Source organism: Rhinolophus sinicus, linkage group LG13, assembly GCF_036562045.2.
Source record: "Rhinolophus sinicus isolate RSC01 linkage group LG13, ASM3656204v1, whole genome shotgun sequence".
Taxonomy (NCBI): domain Eukaryota; kingdom Metazoa; phylum Chordata; class Mammalia; order Chiroptera; family Rhinolophidae; genus Rhinolophus; species Rhinolophus sinicus.
The window spans coordinates 54,656,739-54,681,704 of record NC_133762.1 but is presented as its reverse complement, the minus strand read 5'-3'; the positions used below and the strand labels follow the sequence as shown (position 1 = coordinate 54,681,704).

General features: G+C 41.0%; 1 protein-coding gene across 5 annotated transcripts in view; it reads left to right on the top strand.

The window, feature by feature from the left end:
- The window catches only part of RRBP1 (ribosome binding protein 1), a 74,111-nt gene that overhangs the window by 3,130 nt on the left and 46,015 nt on the right, over positions 1 to 24,966 (top strand). For 3 of the 5 annotated variants that reach the window (XM_074317745.1, XM_074317742.1, XM_074317741.1), the window contains exon 2: positions 20,976 to 22,974. In XM_074317745.1, coding sequence (XP_074173846.1) covers positions 20,997 to 22,974 — 1,978 coding nt within the window. In that variant the 5' untranslated portion in view covers positions 20,976 to 20,996. The remainder of the gene's footprint in view (positions 1 to 20,975; positions 22,975 to 24,966) is intronic. The other 2 variants (XM_074317744.1, XM_074317743.1) reach the window with 2 other exon arrangements.

The window sequence follows — 24,966 nt, the reverse complement described above, 5'->3', positions numbered from 1 at the left end:
AGGCCTTGCAACAACCCGTTCTATAGAGTGGGTATAGTTGCCCCCATTCTGTAGATGAGAACATGAAGGCCCAGCAAGTCAGGTGGTTATCACGCCAGTTCCCATTGCCCAGCTGCTGGGTGATATGGGCACGGCCTTCTGAATGTTCACCTACAGGACTGTATAATTCCACACTTGCTGGGAGAATAACTACCCAAGGGAGGACAATGGAACTAAAAGATGTAAATTAAAAGCTTCAATGGAAAGAAGGTTGGGAGTCAGTTGCAAATGTAGCAATGCAAGAAGGTATTTTTAATTTCATTTCTTTCTCAAGCATCTCCTGTGTGCTGGGCCTTCAAACACTATAAATACAAAGGGGTGAGACCTAGTTCTTGTCTGAAGAAGCTACCATCTAGAAAACTGTGTTCTCTGATACTGTAACCACATAGAGCTATTTAAACATAAAACAATTCAAGTTAAAATTTTAAATTCAGTTTTTTAGACACACTAACCAGTACATTTCAAGAACTCAGTAGCCATGTGTTGGTCAGTGGAGATTTTGATCATTTCCATCATCGCAGGGAGTTCTGTTGAGCAGAGCTAGTCTAGAGATAGCTGGTATTCTGTAAACATTCAGATCTCTATTCCTCTTGATCATTTTGAAATATTGTTGTGTTGAACCATATGAAATGACCAATTCTGTACATCAAAACAGTTGACTAGTGGCAGTTCATGTGCTTCAACATAATGAGATAAAAAAGCATTTATTCCCAACTCCTTGGGTGTATTATAAATTGCATACCAAGAAAAAAAAAAGTGTGGGTAGGCAGCACAGATAGTGGCCCTGCCCTGGAGAGAGTCTTACCTAATACCAACAGCATCGAAATGATCAAACCAAACACAAAAAATAGTTATTGGGCAAAAAGCATATGGCTTGTAGAGAAAGTAAATACGTATTTAAGTGAGAGTGCCTGGGCAAACGGGTCACTTAGTGCTATAGAAAATTAACTTGGGTACTTCCTAGGAGACTGTTTTCTTAGCCAAAAAATTCTGATGAGTCTCCTGAAACAGGCAACCTGACTCCCGGGTCTGAAAACCAGACACATCTACGTAGTGTGTTTCCTTTACAGTGTCCTAAGTGACGTGTCTCCCATCTGTCTAGCAATGGGCAGCAACTTTAATTTATAAAGAAAGTTTTGTAATTTCTAAATTCAATTATTTTGACGAGACTGGAACAGCTGCTGGTTCCCAAACCTTACACGTTCCAGTATACTGGTGGTTTCATACTTGGCTAGCATAAGTTGTTTCCTGGGTCAGTGACTATTTGCAACGCTCTGTTATACTGCATATAACTGTGAAAGGCTCATTTTGGAAGGTATTTGGGAAGAATTTTTGAATTCTTAGCTGTAGTGGGCTAATCTTAATATTCTGAGAAGAACGTAAAACCAAAGTTAACAACCCAGAATGATGGGCAGCTACTTAACTCTCTCCTTGGTCAGAGAGGAGGTCCACTAAGATTGTGCCAGGAGTTATCTATTTATAGTGATAATGAATATCATCTGCTGGCTTAAAAGCTGGAATAAAAGACCATTTTAAGGTGAAACCTTTAATTCCATGCCCTAACCCTGGCCGAGGGGTGGGTGAACAAGATCTGTTTTAGGCTGTCTTGAGTCTGGTTCCAGGTTGGTACCCTGTATGGACTGAACTTGGAACTTGGCCTGTACGTGAGATTTGCTTGACCAACCTCATGTACTAAACAATTAAGCCACCTTTTAAAAATGGAGAGTTTTAAAATTAAAATATAGAGTTTTTGGTGTTCTCTTGGGAAAAATGGAAATTTCTGGTCACACCAGGTCTGCCTTTTTGCATGGCAGCCATGGACCGTGGTCGCTTGCACTGGGCAGGGCCTGTGCTCTCATTTACCAGCATTCTACCCTGATTTACAAGCTGTGTGTGGGTATTGGTGGTTCCTGAGGGGGCACTGTATACTCCAACATCAGAAAGCAGAGAGGAGCTGGAGGGCATCTGGGTGTGACTTGAATGGTCACCAGTGTCTCCCCCTGAGCTGCAGGTTGGGGCAGTGGGAGGAGCACTGGCAGGGGTTCCAGTCCTAGAAATAAGTGGTGTGACCTTGGACATAACTTTTCTCTGCCCTGGGCTTCGGTTTCCTCCTCCTATAAAATGAAACTAGGCCAGAAGGCTCCATCTTTCAGGCCACAAACCTTGGTTTATCCTTAACTTCTTGCTTTCCCACACTTGTATCCTGTACACATAGCAAATCCTGTCACCTCTATCTTCAAATTAGAGCTAAAATCCAACCATTCTCACCACTTCCACTGACGTCATCCTGGTCCAAATCCCTCTCATCTTGCTTGGGTTATTGTATTAGCTCTGAAGTTGTCTCCCTGCTTTTGTCCTCATCCCCTACCTTCTAGGCTATTCCAAGAGTAGATCATATCACTTGTTTGTTCAAGATTCTCCTTGGCGAGAATCCCCACAGCGGCCTCCAAGGGCCCCGCTTTCATTCTGGCCTTCTTGTCCTCTGCTTCAGTCACACTGGCCGCTTCTGTTTCTCAGGCATGCTTCTGCCTCAGGGCCTTTGCACATGCTGTTGTTTTCTGTGGGGAGCTTTTTCCCAGATGGCCACATGGCTTGCTCCCCCCATCTTCTTCAGGTCTGTGAAGTGTCACCTTCCTGACCACCCTATTTAAATTGATAGCCCCTGACAATCCCCAACCCCCACTCTTGCTCCCTGACCCACTTCACTTCATGGCTTTCTCTTCATTACTGTCATCTGAAATGCTGCATATGTGATTTGTTTTGTCATCTCTGTCACTGGAGCATAAGCTCTACCAGTGCAGGGATGTGTCTTTTGTTTTCCCGAGATATCCCTAATGCCTGGAACAGTGAGTGGCACGCAGTAGGTGTCCATTCTTGCTGAGCTAATGAAGAGATGATTTTCTAGTGCTCATATTCTATGAGTATATTATTGTTTAGCTTGAAGTACTCTAGATTCCTAGAGCATCAAATAATAAACACAAAAAACATATCCCAAAGCCAGGTGATTTTGAATTCCCTCCAGCCTGGCTCCAGTTGGGAAATTGACAGTTACACTTGTGGTCGGACACTGTCCAATGTGTATGGTCCTGCTTTGCCGGGAGAGGCCACGGGTTTAAAGTGACTCTTAGGAGGAGGCCTGGGCATTTGCTCTCTCCCAGGCACCTCAAACCTCCAGCCCGGTTATATTGATTTCCGTGCTACCTGTTTCTCCACGGTGTGTCATCCATGCCAGGACCGCTCACCAGACTGGGTCCTTCCCAGGTGTTCCCAGGTTCTGGGAGAATTGGCTGCTTGCATCCTTTATTTTCCTGTGCGGTGAGCATTAGGTGGGCTTGCAGAGTAACTAAGTGTGTCATCACTGATGCGCTCAGTTACTCTGCAAGGCCCACCTAATGCTCATTGCACAGGGAAATAAAGGACGCATTGGTTTGAACAAGGAGCTGACTTGCTCTGAAAAGAGGTGTGGTGGGTTTTGTGTTTAGTGGCAAGAGTGTTCCTTATTGGGAGGAGGGAAAATTCTTCTCCTGTAGTTGGGATTCCATTCTCTCTTTTAGTCAGACTGAGGAGTAAAAGGAGTTGATGAGATTAACCTCCTGCCTCGTTGCATGGTGTTTTTCTTTATTCTCGGAGGACTTGCTCATGGAGGCCAGGGGAGGTGGAAGAAAATTGGGACAAGTGGTCTGGTTGGTAAGAGACCATTCCAGGCCTAGTCCCCATCCTTTGTTTCTCCTGTCTTCCTACTTTTGCTTTTAGGCAAAGAAATGAAAAGTAGAGCCTAGATTCCTAGCAGTTTCTGACCAGATGATCTGGTCTACTCATTTTTTGTGGAACACCCTTGTTCTGGCCCTAAGCCCAGGTGCTATGTTTTTCTGGAACTTCTCATTCAGTTGTTAAAATGCACAACTCAGCTACATCAAAAACTATTTTCTTTTCAAGATTCATCCTGACTAGGAATTAGATGTAGCTTTATTTCTGTTGAATATATTTTCATTTCTTTGTGAGTTCTAGATATTTGTGGTAATTGGAAAGAAATATCGTAATTTTCAGAATTTAGTGGTAATCACAGTGATGGAGGGAAGGAAGGAGTCAGTGCTGAAGAATAAATGAATTATTGACACCCTTAATGAAAAGTCTTATTAGTGATGTGTCAGGGACGTTTAAAAGGTCAATTTTATCCACGACTCTAAAGCCCAGCTACTCTCGTTAGGTCTCTTCCCTCTTAAGTTGGAAGAGCCTGAGCCTTATTCTGAACAGTTTGATTTTTAAAAGTCAGTAAGGAGGATGGAACAGTGGTCATGGCCATGGCAAGTGAGGGTCTATGGGACAGTTAAAGCAGGGGGTGACCAGCTGCCTTGACCTTGGTCCTGGCTACTCCCTCTCTGGTGGGAGCAACGTCGCACATGCGAGTATGCACGTGAGAGGAGACAGGAGTGAAAGTGTTGTAGTAGCTCCTCCTGTCATTAAAGATGCTTCTCCTTCCGGATCCACATGGTGCACTTCCCTACCGAAGTTGGCTTAGACATTTTCAGAAAACTTCACTGTCATGAGTCTGTAGAGCAATAAACTTTCACAAACTAAACACCTTGTTTAACCAGCAGATCAAGAAACAGATTATCCTCCCCCCTTGCCCCCACCCCGTCCCTCTTGTGCCCCCGCCAGTTGCTGTCCACCCTCCAGGGTCCTGGGCACACAGATTCATTCAACCTGTGTTTGAACTTGATGTAAATGGAATCACATGGCATAAGCTCTTTTGGGTCTTTCATTGGTTATGTGTGAGGTTCATCTGTGCTGTTGGGCTCGTTCATTCTTGTTGTATAGGACTCCATCGTGAATACATCACAGTTTATCCATTTCACTGTGGATGGGTACTTGGATAGTTTCTTATTTGGGGCTTATATTAAAATATAAATTACATTATACAGAGAGTGCCAAAAATGTGTAACATTTTAAGAAAGAAAAACTGTGTGTTAAAATTGTAATACTCAATATTACCATTGCTGTTAATATCGATAACAAAAGATGACTACAAGTCACGTTTGACTTCTGCAATTACAAGAGGTGCTCAAAGTGGTTACCATCAGCGTCCAGACACAGTGAACTACTGCTTGAGCAACGTTGACCAAAGTGTCCACTTGTATACGTTTGTTTGGCACCCCCGGTATTATAAAATACAAAGTCTTGCCCCTGACTCAGGTAATCACTTGTCCACATTTCCATTGGGTCTCTTCATAGGAGTGGGATCTTGGAGCCACAAATGCTCAGCTTTAGAAGAGAGTGCCAGACTTTTTCCCAAAGTGCTGGTACTAATTTATACTCCCACCAGCAGTATATGAGAACTTGGAATATATTATACAATGGGTGACTTCAAAAAGGACCCAGAATGAAATTTGAGTTACCATTGCTTATTAATAAGAAATCACTCTTGTTCTGCAGTTCTCTTTGTCAGAGATGGGAAAGCTTGGCTGCAGAATTCCTTAATCAGAGATGTGCCTTTGCAGAGGGCTTGTGAAAGAGGGAGGGTTAGATTTTATTGCTGATGAGCAAATGCTGCCTCTTAATCACAAATCTGAGTGGAAAGGCAGCTCCTCTTGGAGTAGTTAAATGAAGGGAGGAGTTCAGCAGAGCTCTAATCTGGAGATTGAGTTCTTCCTTGGATCCTCCTCCCCACCCAGGTTAATATAGTGAGTATTAAGTGGATTTCTTAAGAACAAAAGAGACAGTGGTTGGGTACCAGAGGTCATTCAGCCCTGACTCACATTTCTAATCTGAAAATCCGCCCACCTCCTGAAATTCTTGTGCAGAGCCCAGGTTTGGTGGTGCGAGGACACTGCAGGCTCCCCTCCTCCGGGATTGCTGTACATTCAGGTTTGGGTTTGGAAGGCTCTCTAGCACAGCCAGTCTTCCTGTCATGTAGCAGGGATGATCTCCTTTTTCTTTAAAGAGCTTGATTGGCTGGGATTTTCATTTGACGAAGAGTGACAACAGTGCCAAATGTCAGTAGCTTAAAGAAAGAAGGGGAACTGTGTTTCTGGTGATAAGATGGACTGGGTGGTCTGACTGGGATTGAGTGGGGCAAATGCTATGTAACAGATAAAAATGCCTTTGAAAGCATTAAATGGCTTGGAAGATATTGAGGAGGCAAAATCTCAGTGAAAGTAATCCTGGTTGGTAAGGATAACCCTGAAAGCATTTGGTGAACTGGGCAAACTCTTGAGTGGGGGTGGGGAGGCAGTACGATGGAAGACCTTTCTTATGGCTAGAACCACAGAGGGCTCCCATACCTTTCACAGTGAAGGCGAGTCAGAAATAAGCCCATTCCTTTCCTGTGAGGTTGAACTCGCAGGTTGCTTCTCATGCAGATCCTTTAATCTTAGTGATAGGATTTTCGCAAGTCAGCTTTAAAATTGTAGAGTCCACCTGAACGGATAGTGCTCCTGGGCTAGTCCACAAGCAAGCAGATCTTTGAAGGACTTCACCTTTATCCTGGGCTCAGTGAATCTCCAGGTATAACTTTTAAAGGAAAATGAGCAGTCCCTATTTAAAAATAGCTAAGCATAGGGAGTGCAGAGCATTACGAATGAGGACCAGCAGAAAGAGATTTGTGAAAACCTAAGACAGTGGAGTGGTTGGCATTGATTTTAAACAACACTTCCTACTATTCTTAAAGTAACAGACAGGATTGAAAATAACCACAAGGAAAGAAAACTATCAAATGACCTAACAAGTTTGAAAAAAGTATCAGGTACAACTTCTTGACATGAGCAACTCAATAATTGTAATTATAAACTCAACAGATTGAAGAGAACATTAAATGAACTGGAAAAGGGAGCAGAAGAAAATATACTGATTTCATCTTATAGAACCAAATAGGTGAATAATTCGTAAGACCTATTAAGAATTAGGGAGGCTAGACTGAGAAGTATGTCTAATTGGAGTTGCAGGAGAGGAGGGAGATTATGGACAGAGTCAGTATATATGAGACAATGACTGAGAATTTTACAGAATGGATGAGACACCCGTCCCCCAAAAGAAAAGAAAAATCCCACGTATATACAGTGTAGTGACACATAAACCAAAGGAGAAAATCAAGAGTGAGGGTGAAATGAAGGTAACTTAAGAGAAAAACCAAGGTAGTTTTTCTCTAAAGGAAATTCTCAAGGATGTTCTTGGAAGGCAAGTAATGCCAAATGGGAAGAGTGAGATGTACGATAAGAAGAATAAAGAAGGTAGTAAATATTTGGGCAACTCTAAACAAATGTAAAATACTAATAACAATGTTGGTAATGGGGAGGGGCTGAAAAAAAGGTAGGATTAAATATGTGCAAACAATATTTTAAATTAAAAGGGTAATGGAATTAGTACAGAGGAATTAAGTTTTGTTTAACTTTGTGAACGGATGTTATTTTTTAAAGGTTATTACTAAAGAATAGAAACAGTGTATTCTGTAATAGTCAAAGGGGGCAATGGAATGATTTAAAAACAATTCAAAAAGACGTAAGAATGGAGACAGAAAGAACGCAGGACAGGTGGGGAAATGGCACAATATAAGATTGTAGATTTAAATTTAAATATATCAACATTCATATTAAATGTAAATTTACTACTCTTGTTAAAACATAAACATATCATACCTGCTTTTTAAAAATCCAGCTATTTGAAAAACTGCTGTATTATTGTTATGTAAAATAGACTTTACCACAAAAAGAACTAGAGAAAGGGTCACTTCATAATGATAAAAGTTCAATTCATTTTAGATAAGACATTTTTAACTTTGCATCTTAACATAATCACAAAAATATAAAACAAAAATTGACACAACTTTAAGAAATGGCCAAATGTATAATTATAGTAATTTTAGCACATCCTCTTAGTAATTGACAGCTAAGCAGACAAAAATCAATAAGGATTAGAACTTTAACAAAATTAGGACTGTGGTCTGTCTATTACTATGTGTAAATAAAACACTGCAGCCTAATACATATTTGACTTAAATTTTCAAAGATTGGCCCTATCCGGGCCTTAAAGTAAATCTCAAAGGATTGGGATTATATGCAGCAAGTAGTCTGATCACAATTCAGTTAAATTAGAAATATGAATAAAAAGATAGAGGAATCTCTATATATTTGGAAATTTTAAAAAGTATGCTTCTAGTATTTATAAGCCATTAAAAAGGAAAATAGAAAATGTTTTGAGAAGAATGATAGTGAAAACACTACATATCAAAACTTGTAGGATGTAGCTAAAGTATTATTTACAGGGAAATTTACAACTTTAAATACATAACACTGAAAAAAAAAGAAAAGATGAAAATAAATGAGCTAAGTTTAAGCATCCGTCTCCAGAAATTACAAAAGGTAAAATAAAGTTAAACCAATCAGAAGGAAGTAAAAATGAGAAGGAATTAATGAAATACGAAACAAATATAGAGAAGTTCAACAAAGCCAAAACTTCATTCTTATAAAGATGAATAATGCTGACAAATATCAAGCAAAATTGACCAAGAAAAAGGCACAAATAATTAATATCAAGAATGTAAAATGGGACTTCCACAGATGTAGTCAACATTAAAAAAATAAGTGACTATTTTTAACAACTTGTGCTGAATAAAAATAAATCAAATCGGTATCATTGTATTCATTAAAAATATCTGAAGGATCCAGATGAGAGGGTACTGTACCACACATACATAGAAGGCTTCTTTTTTACATCTCAACGCGGCAATAATTTTGCAAGTTGTGACAACATAAATAAATCTGTAGGAAGATGTAAGTTATCAACACTGAACCAAGAAGAGAACCACGAACCTAATAAAAAGGATATCTACAAAAAGCCTACAACAAACGTCACACTAAATAACAAGACACCTAAATCTTTCCCTTTTTTCTCTGCTGTCATTCTTTCTCTTTAGCACTGTGTGGGAGGACCTACCCTGCGCAAAAATTCAAGAAAAGTGAAGCGGAAGATAAGATTGGGAAGGAAGAAAGAAACAAAAACTGATCCATAGGCAATATGCTTATATACTTAGAAAAAAAAAATTTTAATCTACTAGACGTTACTAGAATTAGGTAAGGTTGCTGAGGAAAAAGATCAATTACAGTTCTGTATACCATCGACAAACAAAAAATGAAACTTAAAAGAGACACCATTAGCAATAGTGTAAAAACTGTGAAGAACCAAGACATAACTCTTTCCAAAAGCATGTTAAGACCCACAGTGCATTATTTTCCTCTACCAGGATACCTGTGTTTTTCTGTTTAGATGTGGTCCTTATAATCACATAAAACCATATAAATGAGCGACATCCTATCCTATCCTATCCTATCCTATCCTATCCTATCCTATCCTATCCTATCCTATCCTATCCTAATGTCATATTTAGTAGAGCCTTCATTCAGTGGATATGCTGAGATTTGCTTGGATACAGTGCAGAAATGACTGGTTGCTGCTTTCTGGGAGCCTAAGGCCTACTGTAGTAAGCATTCTGTCGCGGGCTAGCACATCTTAACTGTTCATGTCCATTTTGAGAAGTCAGAATTCTTGATTCCTACCTTGAAGGCATATTGTCTTCATAAATGTGGTAGAGCCTGTAGTCTTCTTATAAGCTCTCAGAAGATTTGGGACTACTAAGTACCTACTTTCCCACAGACTATTATTTTGAAGAAATACAAAAACGTCTTAATTCTTTTTTTCCCCCCTTAGGCATAGAAATTGAATCTGAAATGGCCAATTTATGAATAAGCAGAGGCTTATAGTAATAGAATACATTTCTATTTTTAGTGTTTCAATCTTTCTTTAAAATGAGTAGTCTTGTTTCTTTAAAGTAGGAAGTCAGTTATTTCCATCCTCTTTAAGCATGAAATAAATTATTTCAGAATACATCTTTTAGTTACAGCATTTCTCTTAGTTTCTTTGGGTAAAAAAGTAATCAGAGATTATACTTAAAATTTAGATCAGATGATCTGAATAGTCTCTTTTCCAGGCATTTAGAAATGTTAAAGTGAATAAGCATGCTTTAAAAGCATAGCTAAACTTACAAGGTAGTAAAGAGATTGCCAGAGGCCATAAACCGAGGGTGAGGGGAGTGACTGGCACTCAGGAGTAAATTGACCCTGGAGTGTGGGTGGGGCGTTGTTAGCCAGAGTCTTCTTGGGTCTTTGGCCTTGGGCTTTAATGTCTAGGCAGGGACAGGGGTTTGTCTAAGGTGGGGAGTGGGACCTGAGCCCAAGTAAAACCTATACCCTTGAAGGTCCACACACTCAATGAAAGGACAGACTAGTGGCAAGAGGTGGTGGAGCTTAACAGTTTTGTTCTCAGGCAGGGGAGGCCAAATCTCCTCAGAATTTGTAACAGGAGGTTCATCCTTTTAAAAAAATCAGTCCATGGATGCAGGTTTCTCTGATGGCCTAGGTGAAGCAATGGTAAAACCGCCATGTAGAGACAGCGCCACAACTCAGCCCAGACAGGATTGCCGCTGTTAAAGTCCCACCAAAGATATGATACAAAATCACTATTAAAGGCATAAAAGTAGGTAATGAAAAACATTAATGGGAAGAATAATACTAGGAAAACAAGGAGACTGACTTGGAAAAAACAAATAGAATAAGTTAAAGGACTGACTATAGAGCTGGTTAGATTCAGATGAAGAAACGATTGGTGAAGTGGAATATACATCTAAGCAGTTTTCCCAAATGATACCACAGAGATAATGAGATCTAATTAGGAGTTCCACCACAAAGAAACAGACAAGAAATTTTTCAAAGAACTAAGGGGCCAAGGATTTTCCAGAATTGATGAAAAACATGACTCCTCAAACTCAGAAAGCACAATAAGCCTGAATAAGAGAAACAAAAATAAATACACACCAAAAACTATTTTGTTGAATCCTTAGAACCCCAAACATGGATCTTAATAGTAATGAGAGGTTTTTTTAAAAAGGTGTTATAAATAAATGACAACTTGACTGACAGCTTGTGTCTACCCCCTAACCCCCAGAAAAGCCAGAAGACAAAATAATATCTTCAAAGAAGTGAGAGAAAATAACAGGAATTCCGTACTTATTTAACCCATTCAGTTTCATCAAGACTATAAGGACAGAGTTTATCAAGAAGAGATCCTTGTTGAAAGAACTAGTCAAGGATATACTTTGGGAAGACCCAAAAAGAAGGGAGTATGTTAAAAGAAGCAGTGATGAGCAAATAAATTGGTAAACATTTGGGTAAAACAATGAGTTTTCTGGAGCAAAACAATGAGTAGTCCAGGTGTGGGAAGGGGGATGGGATACAGCGAGGTGGAAAAGGGGCTCATCTCAGGTAAAAGGGCACCAGACTTCAGGCCTACAGTTCTTCTGTTGGAGAAGTGGCAAGAGGCATTGGTGAAATGAGGTCAAATATGTATGTTAGGAAAATGTAGGGGTAAAAATCATTTTAATTGTCATTTTAGTACTCACCAAAAAAGATAGAAATAGAATGTATAACTTCCAAACACCATAGAAGAAAAGGCGATAAAATTTAAATAGTCCAATAAAATGCAAACAAAGAGGAGAATAAACAAAGAAAAAGTATTGTAAATGTGAATCACAAAATAAGGGTATATATATTAGTCCAGTTATATAGGAGATCCCAATAGATGTTAATGAACTAAATCTACCAGTTAAAAAGACAAATTGCCACACTGATCTTAAAATAAAATCCTGCTATATGCTATTTTTAAGAGCTCTACTTAAAATGTACCAACACAGAAAGGTTTGAAAGTAAAGAATAGCAAATGATTCTAGGCCAGTATTAACCCCCAAAAGTTTGTATAACTTTAAAAATAATCAGACGTACAAGACTTTAATGAAAAAAAATTGTTAGAGATAAAGAGGGTCACTACATATAATAAGGGAAAAAATAGGTACTTTATTAGGAAGATGTAACAATTCTGATTTCATGTTCACCTAATAAGATGGCCTCCAAATAAAGCACAAATTGACAGATTTCAAGGAGAAAATGGTAAGTCCATGATCATGGTAGGAGATTTTTAAAGCTCTCAATAACTATTAGATTAAGTAGGCGAAAAACTAGAAGGGTTGTATAGAAAATTATGAAGCTCAAAATAGGGATACATGTAGAACCCGTCATTCCATAGAGTACACATGTATTTATAAAAATTGACCACAATCTATCAAAACTTATCAAATTTCATAATCTAAATCAGTGTTTTTCAAACTATTGTGAGCCTCAAAGTCAATTTAGTTGGTTGTGAAAAAACCTTTTAAAATTTTTTGATGGCATAGAAAATACTGGTGCATCCCATGTACTAATACTGAATTATTGTTTCATGAATGTTGTTACGTGTGTATATGTACATACACATGCACATACTAGTACTAGTGTGTGTGTATGTGTCCATCCATTCTGGGTCACATAAAAAATTATTTTTCTTTATCATGGTTAAAAGTCTGGAAACTTTGTTTTCCATCACACAGAACAGATTCTCTGATGACAGTGCAGTTAAATGGGAAATTATCAATAATAATTCAAATCCCCCACATGTTAGGAAAGTTAAGGACACTGCCACTTCATTAATTTGAGGGATAATATGGGAATTAGAAAATACAACTGAACAATAATGAAAAAATACTGTGCATTGCAGTTTGTAGGATGAAGCTACAGCAGTACTTAGAGGGAAATTTCTTGCTTTAAATATTTACTACAAGAAAAAAGAAAGGGGGTGGACCAGTGCCTCAGAAGGTTGGAGCGCCATGCTCCTAACGCCAAAGGCCGCCTGTTCGATTCCCACATGGGCCAGTGAGCTGCGCCCTCTACAGCTAAGATTGTGAATAACGGCTCTTCCTGCAACTGGGCTGCTGTGAGCATCTGGAGGACTGCCTCAGCTGGGTGGAGCGCAAGGCTCATAATACCAGCATGGGCCAGGGAGCTGTGCCCTACAACTAGACTGAGAAACAATGGCTTAAAAACCGGGGGGTGGGACGGCGGGGACAAAAAAAAAAAGGAGGTGGAAACCATGAAAAAGAACCAGTCAGAAATAAAGGATATAGTAACAGAAATGAAGAATATATTTTTAAAAAAGAAAGGGCTGAAAATTAATAAATGTCCATAGCAAGCGGATAGAACAAAATAGAAGTTGGAGGAAGGAATAATGAGAATTAATTATATAGATCAGAAACCCAAAAGCTGGTTCTGGAATCATTGAAATTGAATCAGCAATTTACAGTAGCCAAGTCATTCCTCGTGGATGAAGAGGTTGTGGTGTATATGTGGTGGAATATTATTCAAGCATGAAAAGTACAAACTCCTGCTTTGACATTGACAACATGGATGGACCTTGAGGGCATTATGCGAAGTGAAGTAAGTCAGAGAAAGACAAATACTGTATGATCTTATATGTAGAGTCTTAAAAAAAAAACTTATAGTAAAAGAGATCAGATTTGTGGTTATCATAGGCAGGGTGTGGGGGAGGGGAAATTGGATGAAAGTGGTCAAAAGGTACAAACTTCCAGTTATAAGATATATAATTAGTAGGCATGTGATGTACAACATGATGACTATCGTTAACACTGTCGTGTGATACATACGAGTATGAAAGTTGTTAACAGAGTAAATCCTAAAAGTTCTCATCATAAGAAACGTTTTTTTTCTTTTTGTTTTGTATCTACATGCAATGATGGATATTAACTGAATTTATGGTAATTACGATATATGTAAGTCAAATCACTATGCTGTACACCTTAAACTTATACAGTGCTATATGTCAATTATAACTCAAAACAATGAATCAGTAGTTAAAAAAAAAAAAATCAGCTCTCTCGCCCCTATACCTCCAGGAACAGATCTTAAAACACTAGATCCAGGCAGTTTTACAGGCAAGTTCTTCCACATCTATTAAGAATAGGGAGAAAGGGATGATCCTTAGCTCATTTTATGAGACTCGAGTGTCCTTGCTACCAAGACCACATAAGAGCAGTCTGAGAATGACCTCTAACTCTCTTTACTTAAGAGCATGCATGCAAATCCCACATAAAAAGGTGAACAAACCAAATCTAGTGATATATTAAAAAAGAAAAGGCCCACCATCAAGAAGGGTTTATATTATAAGAATGAAATGTGAGTTAACATTAGAATATATATTATTGTAATTCAACCCATTTCAGGTTAGAGAAAATGTCAGGTGATAAAGAAAAAACATTTGCTAAAATTCAGTACCCAACTGTTAAAAAAGTGAAAAGAAAAGGTAACTAGGAATATAAGATAGCTTAATCTGAGAAAATACCATGTTTCCCCAAAAATATTTCCCCCCAAAAATAGCTGGACAATCAGCTCTAATGCATCTTTTGGAGCAAAAATTAATATAAGACCTGGTATAATATTATAATATAATATAATATTATTGTATTGTATTGTATTGTTATGTTATATTATAGACCTGGTCTTATAGTAAAATAAGACCGGGTCTTATATTAATTTTTGCTCCAAAAGACGCATTAAAGATGATTTTCAGCTAGGTCTTATTTTTGGGGAAACATGGTACTTCTACCAAAAATCTGTGGTCAACACAGCATCTAATGGTGAAGACTCAGGGATGAGACCAGAAGTGGAGACTCAGGGATGAGACTAGGAAGCCCTGTTTCCCACCGTGTTCAACACTGTTACAGAGTTCTGTGAGACAAGAAAAAGAGAAGAAGAAGAAAAAAAAGAGAGAGAATAAGGATTAGACAGCAAGAAACGGCACTGTCTTTTTTCATTGGTGATTTTTTTTTAAACAGAAAATCTAAGAGAATCTACAAACTCGGTTTGACGAGAGTTTAGCATAATATCTGGGTAAATGAATAACTGCGGTTGTCTATAGCTAGAAATAGAAGAGTAATTTACAAAAGATATCTTTTTCCTGTATATTTTAAGTTAGCAATAATCTTAACAACAAAAGATGGGTAAGACTTTTATAGGGAAGACCATGAAAAGCTATCCGCAAGTTTAAAAGAACTTTTTAAATGAATGTAGCGCTTTGCCATACGATATTCATTGATGAGAAACCCATAGAGTACAGTGTCAGTTCTCACTATATTCATCTGTAAATTCAGTGTTATTCAAATGAAAATCCCAGTAGAATTTTTGGAAAGGAGGCATAGGCCAAAAATGGGGTGATGATGCAGGGCATAGATAAATACACTGGTGGGACAAAATATGGAGTCCAGTAATAATAGATCCAGGTATATTGCAGACTTGATGGGACAGAGGTGGCCTATAAGTCGGGGGAACATGTTTTTCTTTGGGGGGGGGAAGGGGGTGAGGGGAGCTAAAACAATCAGGAAATGGTGCTGGGTAATTATACTGATGGGGAAAAGTTATATCACTATTTCCTGTCACATGCCAAAGTAAATCCCAGGTGATTAAAAAAATACCTACATTCCCACTTACACAATTCCCACTTACACATTCCCACTGTGGGAATGTAAGTTGGTACAGTCACTGTGGAAAACAGAATGGTGGTTCCTCAAAAAGTTGAGAATAGAATTACCATATGACCCAGCTGTCCTGCTCCTGTGTATCTACCCCAAAAATCTGAAAAACTTTTACCCGTAAAGATACATGTACTCCAATGTTCATTGCAGCATTATGTATGGTGGCCAAGACATGGAAACAACCAAAGTGTCCTTTGATAGATGATTGGGTAAAGGAGGTGGTACATATATACAATGGAATATTACTCTGCCATAAGAAAAGATGAAACACTGTCATTTGTGACAACATGGATGGGTCTTGAGATTATTATGCTAAGCAAAATAAGTCAGACAGAAAAAGTTGAGAATCATATAATTTCACTCATGTGGGATATAAAACTGAAAGCAACAAAGGAACAAGATAAACAAAGAAACAACAACTCAGACTCAGACAACAGTTTAGTGGTTACCAGAGGCTAACGGGAGGGGAATGGTAGAAGAATGTGAAGGGGGTCAAGTATATGATGATGGAAGGAGAACTGTCTCTGGGTGGTGAGCATACAATGTGATCTATAGATGATGTGTTATAGAAATGTACACTTGAAATCCATGTAGTTTTACTAACCATTGTCATCCCAATAAATTTAATAATAATAAATAAAAACTACCTACGAAAAGTATTATTGAGGTTCTTAGAAGAAAATAACTTCTAAACAATAAAATGACTTCTGTCACAATGGTTGTCTCCCATCCCAATGGTTAGAACCTGGGTGGCTGGGGGTCAGGGATATAAGGGAGATTTTTCACCCTGTATGAACCGTTTTGGTCCTTTTGAGTTTCACCCATGGGAAATGTATTGCCTGCATCCAACATAAATGAGTAATTATTTAAATTTAAAGGATAGCAATACTTTTTTCCTTTAAAAAAAAAGGGAAGGTTATGACTCTAGGGTAGTATCTGAAACAAGAATGGCAAACTATAAAGGCAAAGATTAGTAAATTGTATTACATTAATAGTATAATTAATAGTTGATATCAAAAACATTATAAATTGTTTGAGAGAGAAACCACAGACTTAGACACATCTAAAACAACAAATGAGTAATATCCAAAATAGTATGTAGAGGATACCTATAAACGGAAAAAAAACAAAACAATAGAAAAATGGGCAAAGGCTATAAATAGTAACACAGCAAAGAAATCTGAAGGGCTAATAAACATGGAAAATGCAATGTCATATCCATTTGATTGGCACCACGTCTCAAGTTTGACCACAGTAGGAAATGTTGTCAGAGATGTGGAGGGAGGGGGGACCTTCGAGGCACTGCCCCTTTGGGAGCAGTTTGGCAGCAGCTGGCATATGCGTGCCCACCCTGTGACCTAGTAAGTCCAGTTCTAGGTATATCATAGTGAAATCTGTGCAGTGGCACAGGGAACCTGGGAGACATGTCATACTACATAAATTTTTAATACATAAATTTTTAAATACATACATTTTTAAAACCTAAGTGCCTGTCATAGTGTGGACCCATTTCCATTTGTGGTCTAATTACATAACATAGGAATTAAAATGAACTAATGCTATGTGTATTTATACAAATAAATCTCAAAAACTAAGTTTTCAAAAAAATTGCCCAGTGGTAACCTGCAGTAGCAGCATTTATATAGCACTCAAAGCCACACTATATTTTGTTTGTGGAGACACATATTTATAATGTAAGGATAAACACGTGTGGAGGTACTAAGTGATATATTCTGGGTGCTGGCTGGTTCTCTCTGGAAAGAGAAAGATAATTTAAAATAAATATCTGAAGTAAATGTGGTAAAATGTTTCCATTTGATAAACCTTTATCAAAGGTAAGGTGGTAGGTAAATGGATGGTCATGATGTTTTTCTTAATCTTTTGTATATTTGAAATATTTCAAAATACTAAAAAAAAATTAGGAGAGGGTGACACTGGTACAGCTATATCTGCTAGGGTCTCTATTTCATTGTCATTCTGTTTTAGTTTTGTACCTTCCTGGGAGGTCATCTTGGGCCCAGTAAATGGATCTGGGGACTTGTTCTCTTGGACACCCTCCCTATCCCCCAGCACACCCCAGCCTCATGGCTTCTCTGAGTGCCTACACGTGGCCCCAGGGGAGCAGCTAGTTAGTGATGAGACCTGGCCCCAGGGGCGCTGTTGAAGGTCCTTTCACAAAGCCTAGTTAATCCCAATTGCCAAATTAGGCTGAACTGGCCAAACTGGACTAGGCTGGTTAGGTCACATGAGTTAGCAGATGTAGTCCATGTCTGAAGAATTTGGTTTTCCACTTAACTTTTGTTCCCTGAATCCTTACCCTCCAGGAACAGAAGGAAAAACATTCTCTCAGCACCTTCAAGGTGGGCCAGTGAATTTCAGTCAGCCAGCCTCGGAATGGTCCCCAGGCTTGTGGGTGGCCTCCTGCTTCCTTCCATCGCAGGGCTTTCACCTTTCTACTTTACACTCTAAGTGTACTAGCAATAATAAGTAAAAGTACATATTTCATAGAAATTTCCAGAATTGACAGAATGTAGGTGCTTTGTAGTCAGCCCATACAGGATATGTGTGGGCACACACCTGCTTTGCCAGTCTGGACATGGTCTGTGGGAAACCCTGGGGACGATTCCTAGGGGTCCTTTTATAACAGGAATTTTATAAGCAAAGCACCCCAAATGCTGATATTGAGAGCACATTGTGAGGCATCACCAGCTTTATCATTCCTGTGAGTCAGGGATCTCCCATGGTGTTGCCACCCAAGCTGACCCTACAATAGCATCAGGAAGCCTGGCTTTCACTTAGGTATCTTTGCTGTTTGTGGTGATATAACCTTAGTGTTAAATGTTTCGGTGTGTTACTCAAGACTAGGGCTTTTTATTTTTCTGTGAAAGATTTCTTTTAAAGAGATTCTAACCCAGGAATTAGTAGTGGGAATGTAATTTCTTTTTAAAGCAACCCTTCCTGCGTAAGTTGGGAATGCACGCTTGTGCTGGTATCAAACATACACTTGTGTGTGCTACAGAGGAGAATACTCTCCCAAGCTAGCCTTTCTCGAGTCTGTGCTCCCAAAAGAGGGTGGGTTTTGTATTCCGTGTTTGCCTAACTTGAGTAAGAGTCAAGGTTCATTTTCAACCTTGGTTCTTCTGCTTAAACCACAAGGCTGCATAGGCTCCACAGTGCTTGGCAGGAACAGAGCCTGCATTGTAGGAGCCTGGTGACCCTGCAGCTCCATGGGAGACCAACCCTCAAGTTGGGAAGTGACTTGGGGCTTTTGGAGTCGCAGCCAGGGTGACCCAGGCCCCTGGCGTTGTACTGCCTCTGGAGAAAGGGAGTATTTCAGAGGCATTCTGTCATCTGAATATACTGAATATAGTGACTGTAATGTAGTTTTTGTAGCTGAACGTGTCCACATTGGCGAAGTTCTAAGAGGTCCTTGTGAGGACCTAGAGTTTCGGTTGGTGGATGCCCACTAAGAAATGAAGGTTGACCGTAGAATGTTCCAAGGCTTCTTGTCCCTGCCCACCTGCCCCCTGGATCCCTCCAGGGCTAGCAGGGCAGTTTCATTTTCAACACTTAGCCTGTGAGTGTGTCATAGCTTGTGAGTGTGTTTCTGGAAAGACTAATTTGGAACACCCTCTCTTGACTGTCATATATGAGGGCGCCCTGGCTGTGGATCATGCTCTCAGAGGTCAGAATCCATTTGTCCAGGTGGAAGGCTCCATGCGCCTGCCTCAGACTTCATTTGCAGAGGTTCTGACCATAATGAAGAGTTTGACTTGGTCCTACATTCCCAGGGTGACAGTCTGGGAGCGGTAAGGATCACAGCTGCGTCTAGTGGCGTTACCACTGGGGAAAGCACATGCTATGAAGTGTTTGTCAGGAGTGCATTAAACCCTCTGCCTGCAGAGTTTTATTAGAAACGCACAGCGAAAGTGTGTTTGTTCTTTGACAAGAGTGATTTTTCTTAGAAAATATTGCTGAGACATGTAAAACAATTTCTCTTCTCAGTTCCTTCTTTAAAATACTCTTAAGATCAAAATTTAGATTTCATGATTATTTAGAAATTCCTACTCTATTTCCCTTTCTTTCTTCTACTGGAAGAGGAATCTCAACTTCTAAGCCACTGTCAAGCCGGGACCCGGCCTACCACAGAGTCTAGAGATTTTGGAGGGTTATGTTGGGGGGTGGGGTTCACCTCTCCTGCTCCTCTCCCTTCTCCCCCTTTCCACTTTCCCTTAGCCACCCTTCTATGCTCGCTTTCTGTTCACTAATTCCATTGCTGATCCATAGGGAGCTAGGCTTTTTTCTCACTCTGGAGTTCAAGGGACTGCAAAATTATAATAGCATCAAAATTAGTTGATAAAAGTTGAATGAATCCAAACAAATAAGCATCTTAGAGTTCCTCACTGAAGTTGAACCTAGCCTGGGCTATCAGCCAGGAAGTTGTGGACCAGGCTGCCTCTGACCCTTTGGACTTTGGTTCATGGGCTGTGAGAAGGGGCAGTTCATCCTCTGGGTTTGGAGTTTGTCGTCAGGCAAAGGGCCCCCTTTCCCGTGTGAAGGTTGAGCCTGGTGACACTGTACACCCTCTTTACAGCCTCCGGATGTGAAATTCCAAACCTGGAGTCTTATTTGGTGGGCTTTCCAAGACTGATACTTCCTGTTTCCAAATGTGTGAATTGCAGGTTCCATATCTCTTCAGCAGCTATCGCTGGCAGAAGGCCATTTTTCATTTACCTCACCAAATTCTTGATCACTTTTCTGGCTTGTAACGTAAAGATTTTCATTTCTGACCCTGGGTAGTTATGTTTATCAGCACTAGGGAAATGGGAGGTAACAGAGTAGAGATGGCACACTGGGGACCTGCTGGCCAGAATACATATGGGTGAAAGCCTACAGAAGTATTTGGTTTGCCTCACATGTTATTTTTTAAATCTGCCAATTTCACATGGAGAAAAAAAGATTTCTGGCCTAACCCGAAAAAGCAAAAATCTTTTTTTCTTGTGACACAGCGCTCACATTTCTATAATAATCAGCTATGGCTAGGTAACACTTGCCCCCTAATTTAGTGGGGCATTTTTGCTGCAGTCCTCACCACTCCCCAGCATTTCACACCTGGCCTGTGCTTGTGCTCATGTGGACCTTTAACCCCTGCAGAGGGGAATATCTTGAATTGTGATTGAGGCTTCTGAGTCTCCAGGGCATCATGTGCCCTAGTTATCGACCTGCATTCTGCCATCTCTCTTTTGCTTTATATCTGCCGGCACTAAAAGGGACGGCTCATATCTTGTGTAAAAATTGCTTCCTTCTAAGGAATGGCAGGTAAGAATGTATGACATCAGAGATTGCCTGGATTTGTTTTTGCTCTGACTTTATCAGTGTGGAGAGGAGTGAAACCTTCAGTCTGGTAGTGAGGGTGGGGTGGAAACTTGATGCCTCAGTTTCTGCAGAAAGTAATCTATGTGTATGTATTTGGCAGGTGAAAGGAAAGCCAGCCAGGATGGACATTTACGACACTCAGACCTTGGGGGTTATGGTTTTTGGTGGATTCATGGTTGTTTCCGCCATTGGCATCTTTCTGGTGTCAACCTTCTCCATGAAGGAGACATCATATGAAGAAGCTCTAGCCAACCAGCGTAAGGAGATGGCAAAAACTCACCACCATAAAGTGGAGAAGAAGAAGAAGGAGAAAACAGTGGAGAAGAAAGGAAAGACCAAGAAAAAGGAAGAGAAACTCAACGGGAAAATACCTGACCATGAGCCAGCCCCCAACATGACCATCCTCATCAAAGACCCAGTGCGAGCACCTGCAGTGGCAGTGGCTCCAACCCCAGTCCAGCCCCCCGTGGTCATTGCCCCTATAGCCACAATACCAGCCATGCCCCAAGAGAAGCTGGCCTCCTCCCCTAAAGACAAAAAGAAGAAGGAGAAAAAAGTAGCAAAAGTGGAACCAGCAGTCAGTTCTGTAGTGAATTCCATCCAAGTTCTTGCCTCAAAGGCTGCCATCTTGGAAACTGCTCCCAAGGAGGTGCCTATGGTGGTTGTGCCCCCAGTGGGTGCCAAGGCCAGTACTCCATCCACTGGTGCTGCACAGGGCAAAAAGGCAGAAGGGCCCCAGAACCAGGGCAAAAAGGCAGAGGGGGCCCAGCACCAGGGCAAAAAGGCAGAGGGAACCCCCAACCAGAGCAAAAAGGCAGAGGGAACCCTCAACCAGAGCAAAAAGGCAGAGGGGGTCCCTAACCAGGGTAAAAAGGCAGAGGGGGCCCAAAATCAGGGCAAAAAGGTAGACGTGGTCTCGAACCAGGGCAAAAAGACAGAAGGAACCCTGAACCAGGGCAAAAAGGCAGAGGGAACCCCAAACCAGGGCAAAAAGGCAGAAGCGGTCCCGAACCAGGGCAAAAAGGCGGAGGGAACCCTGAACCAGGGCAAAAAGATGGAGGGAGCCCCAAACCAGGGCAAAAAAGCGGAGGGAACCCCAAACCAGGGCAAAAAAGCAGAGGGAACCCCAAACCAGGGCAAAAAGGCAGAGGGGACTCAGAACCAGGGCAAAAAGGCAGAGGGGGTTCCTAACCAGGGCAAAAAGGCAGAGGGGGTCCCTAACCAGAGCAAAAGGACAGAAGGGTCCCCCAACCAGGGCAGAAAAGTAGAGGGGGCTCCCAGCCAGGGCAAAAAAGTAGAGGTGGCCCAGAATCAGGGTAAAAAAGCAGAGGGGGCCCCCAACCAGGGCAAAAAGGCAGAGGGGGCCCAGAACCAGGGCAAAAAGGCAGAAGGGAGCCCCAGTCAGGGCAAAAAGGTAGAAGTGGTTCAGAATCAGAGCAAAAAGGTAGAAGGAACCCCCAACCAGGGCAGAAAGGCAGAGGGGGCCCAGAACCAGGGCAAGAAGGCAGAGGGGCCCCCCAACCAGGGCAAAAAAGCAGAAGGGGCCCCCAACCAAGGCAAAAAGGCAGAAGGGACCCCCAACCAGGGCAAAAAGGCAGAAGGGACCCCTAACCAGGGCAAAAAGGCAGAAGGGACCCCTAACCAGGGCAAAAAGGCAGAGGGGGTCCCCAACCAGGGCAGAAAGGCAGAGGGGGTCCCCAACCAGGGCAAAAAGACAGAGGCGGCCCAGAGCCAGGGCAAAAAGGCAGATGGGGCTCAGAATCAGGGCAAAAAGGCCGAGGGGGCCCAGAATCAGAGCAAAAAGGCAGATTCAGTTGCTAATCAGGCCACAAAGACTGAGGGTGTTGCAAACCAGGGTAAAAAAGCAGAGGGGGGCCCCAATCAAGGCAGAAAGGCAGAAGGAACCCCAAACCAGGGCAAAAAGTCAGAGGGGTCTCCCAACCAGGGCAAAAAGGTGGATGCATCTTCCAATCAGGGTAAAAAGGCAGAGGCAGCTCCTATCCAGGGCAAAAATGCAGATACGGTCCAGAGCCAGGAGGCACCAAAACAAGAGGCTCTTGCTAAGAAGAAGTCTGGTTCAAAGAAGAAAGGTGAGCCTGGTAAGTAGCTTTGATTTCTTTATGAACTTGGAGGACAGGTTTTCTTTAAATGGCTTGTGGATTCCCTTTGGGGAAGCCATCTTTATCAGTCAGCTATTGCCACAACAAGGCTGCATAACAGACATTCCAGATGTCAGTGGCTTCCACCAGCAGTCATTCTTGCTCTTGCTTCTGTTGGATTGGCTGGAGGTTGACTGATCTGGGTTGTCTCAGCTGAGTGGCTCTGCTTCATGCTGCAGTTTAAGTGGGTTTGGCTCCTTACTGCAGTTCTGTTCCACATGTGCTCATTCTGGGGCCCAGGCTGAGGCTTCAGGGCAGAGGCCCTTTTCATGGTTACAGCAGAGCTGTAAAAGGGCACATTTCAAACCAGCATCCTATTGGCCGCAGCAAGTCATATGACATATACTGAGACTGAGTACGGCAGATCTTTCTTAAATGTCTGACTATTTCTTACCTCACCTGGTACTTTAGCATAGCTTTATTGTTTCTGTATGTTTGTTGAGTGAATAATGGTAGGATAATATTTCCAGAGAACAATGGCATTCAGCCCCTATCCCGTTTCCTCTCTTCCCTACCCCCTACCCCAGTTATTTAACGGAACATTTTATATATATGTATGTATGTATAATACAGAGGGTGCCAAAAAAATGTATACACATTTTAAGACAGGAAAACTGTATTAAAATTGTAATATTTAATGTATACTGATGACAAAAGATGAATGTAAGTCATGTTTGACTTCTGTAGTTACGAGAGATGCTCAAAGAGGTTACCATCAGCATCCATACACTTCTGATTATGGCGAACTACTGCTTGAGCAACGTTGACCAAAGTGTCCGCTTTGTGTACATTTTTTTGGCACCCCCGGTGTATATGATCTATATATAATAACATAGAACATTAAGTTCCCCTTATTTTTTTAGTGCATATTACTATAGAAATTGGGCCAGTGAATTCCTATTTCATGTTCATCACTCCTTTGATAGAATAGTCTTAGGGTTTTGTTCTTGTTTTCTTTAAGTCTTTGACTAGCCTTTACTTGATTTGGGAAAGGGATTGCATTTGTCTTGATTAGGCATCTTCTGGGAGCTGAAGTGTTTGGATCTGTGCTGGATAGCACAGGACCCTATGTTTTTAGCTGGGTTTTCCTCTCTTACCTCTCTGTGAAACTACATTACCTTTTCTCAGATTTCCTTCTCCAACTTTTGTTGGGGTGGGCATTTTTTCAGGCAGCATCTTGCTCCATGTGAGGGGACCCATCGTCTGTGAGCAGCTTCGGGCTCCTGCTGAGGGTCAGGTACCAGCCACCTGGCCCCACAAGGTTAAGTCAACCTCTCATGAACTTTGAAAACCCAACCACTTAGCTTCAGCCCTGCCTCCACAGGCTGGAGGGAGGGCACACTGCCCTGACTTTAAGGTAATGTTCCACTTGATCCAGGGACAGGAACATTTGAGACTGGAAGACAGGGATGGGACTGGGAACTGGCCTGTTTTCTGGCTCTCCCCCATCAGGTGTGTCCAGTGGCCATCATTACCATGCAACGGCTTTAGACCTCTGAGATAAGACATGAAACAAATGTGATGATGATATCGAAAGGAAGGCAAATGGTCCTAATTTACAGGTAATAGAGAACCTTGTTAGAAGGAAGATCTAACTTTATGCCTGTGTGAACCCACACAGCAGCTCAACTGAGATGGTATAAGAGAAAATTTGATCAGAGGAAAGAAATACCCTGGTCCAGGATAAGAAAGATTAAATACTATGGATAAAATGATAGTTATTCCCAAGTTCACTTAGTGGTTTATTATTATTCCAGCCATAATTTCAGTTGGACTCCCCCCCCCCCCCCCCCCCCCCCGCCACCCTTAACTTGACAAAACTAATATAGAAGTTCCATCTGGAAGGAGAAATATATAAAGAATATTGGATAGAGTTTTAAGTGACTTTTGGAAGGCCAGTTCTGTCTGATGTGTGAACTACTGTAATTACAA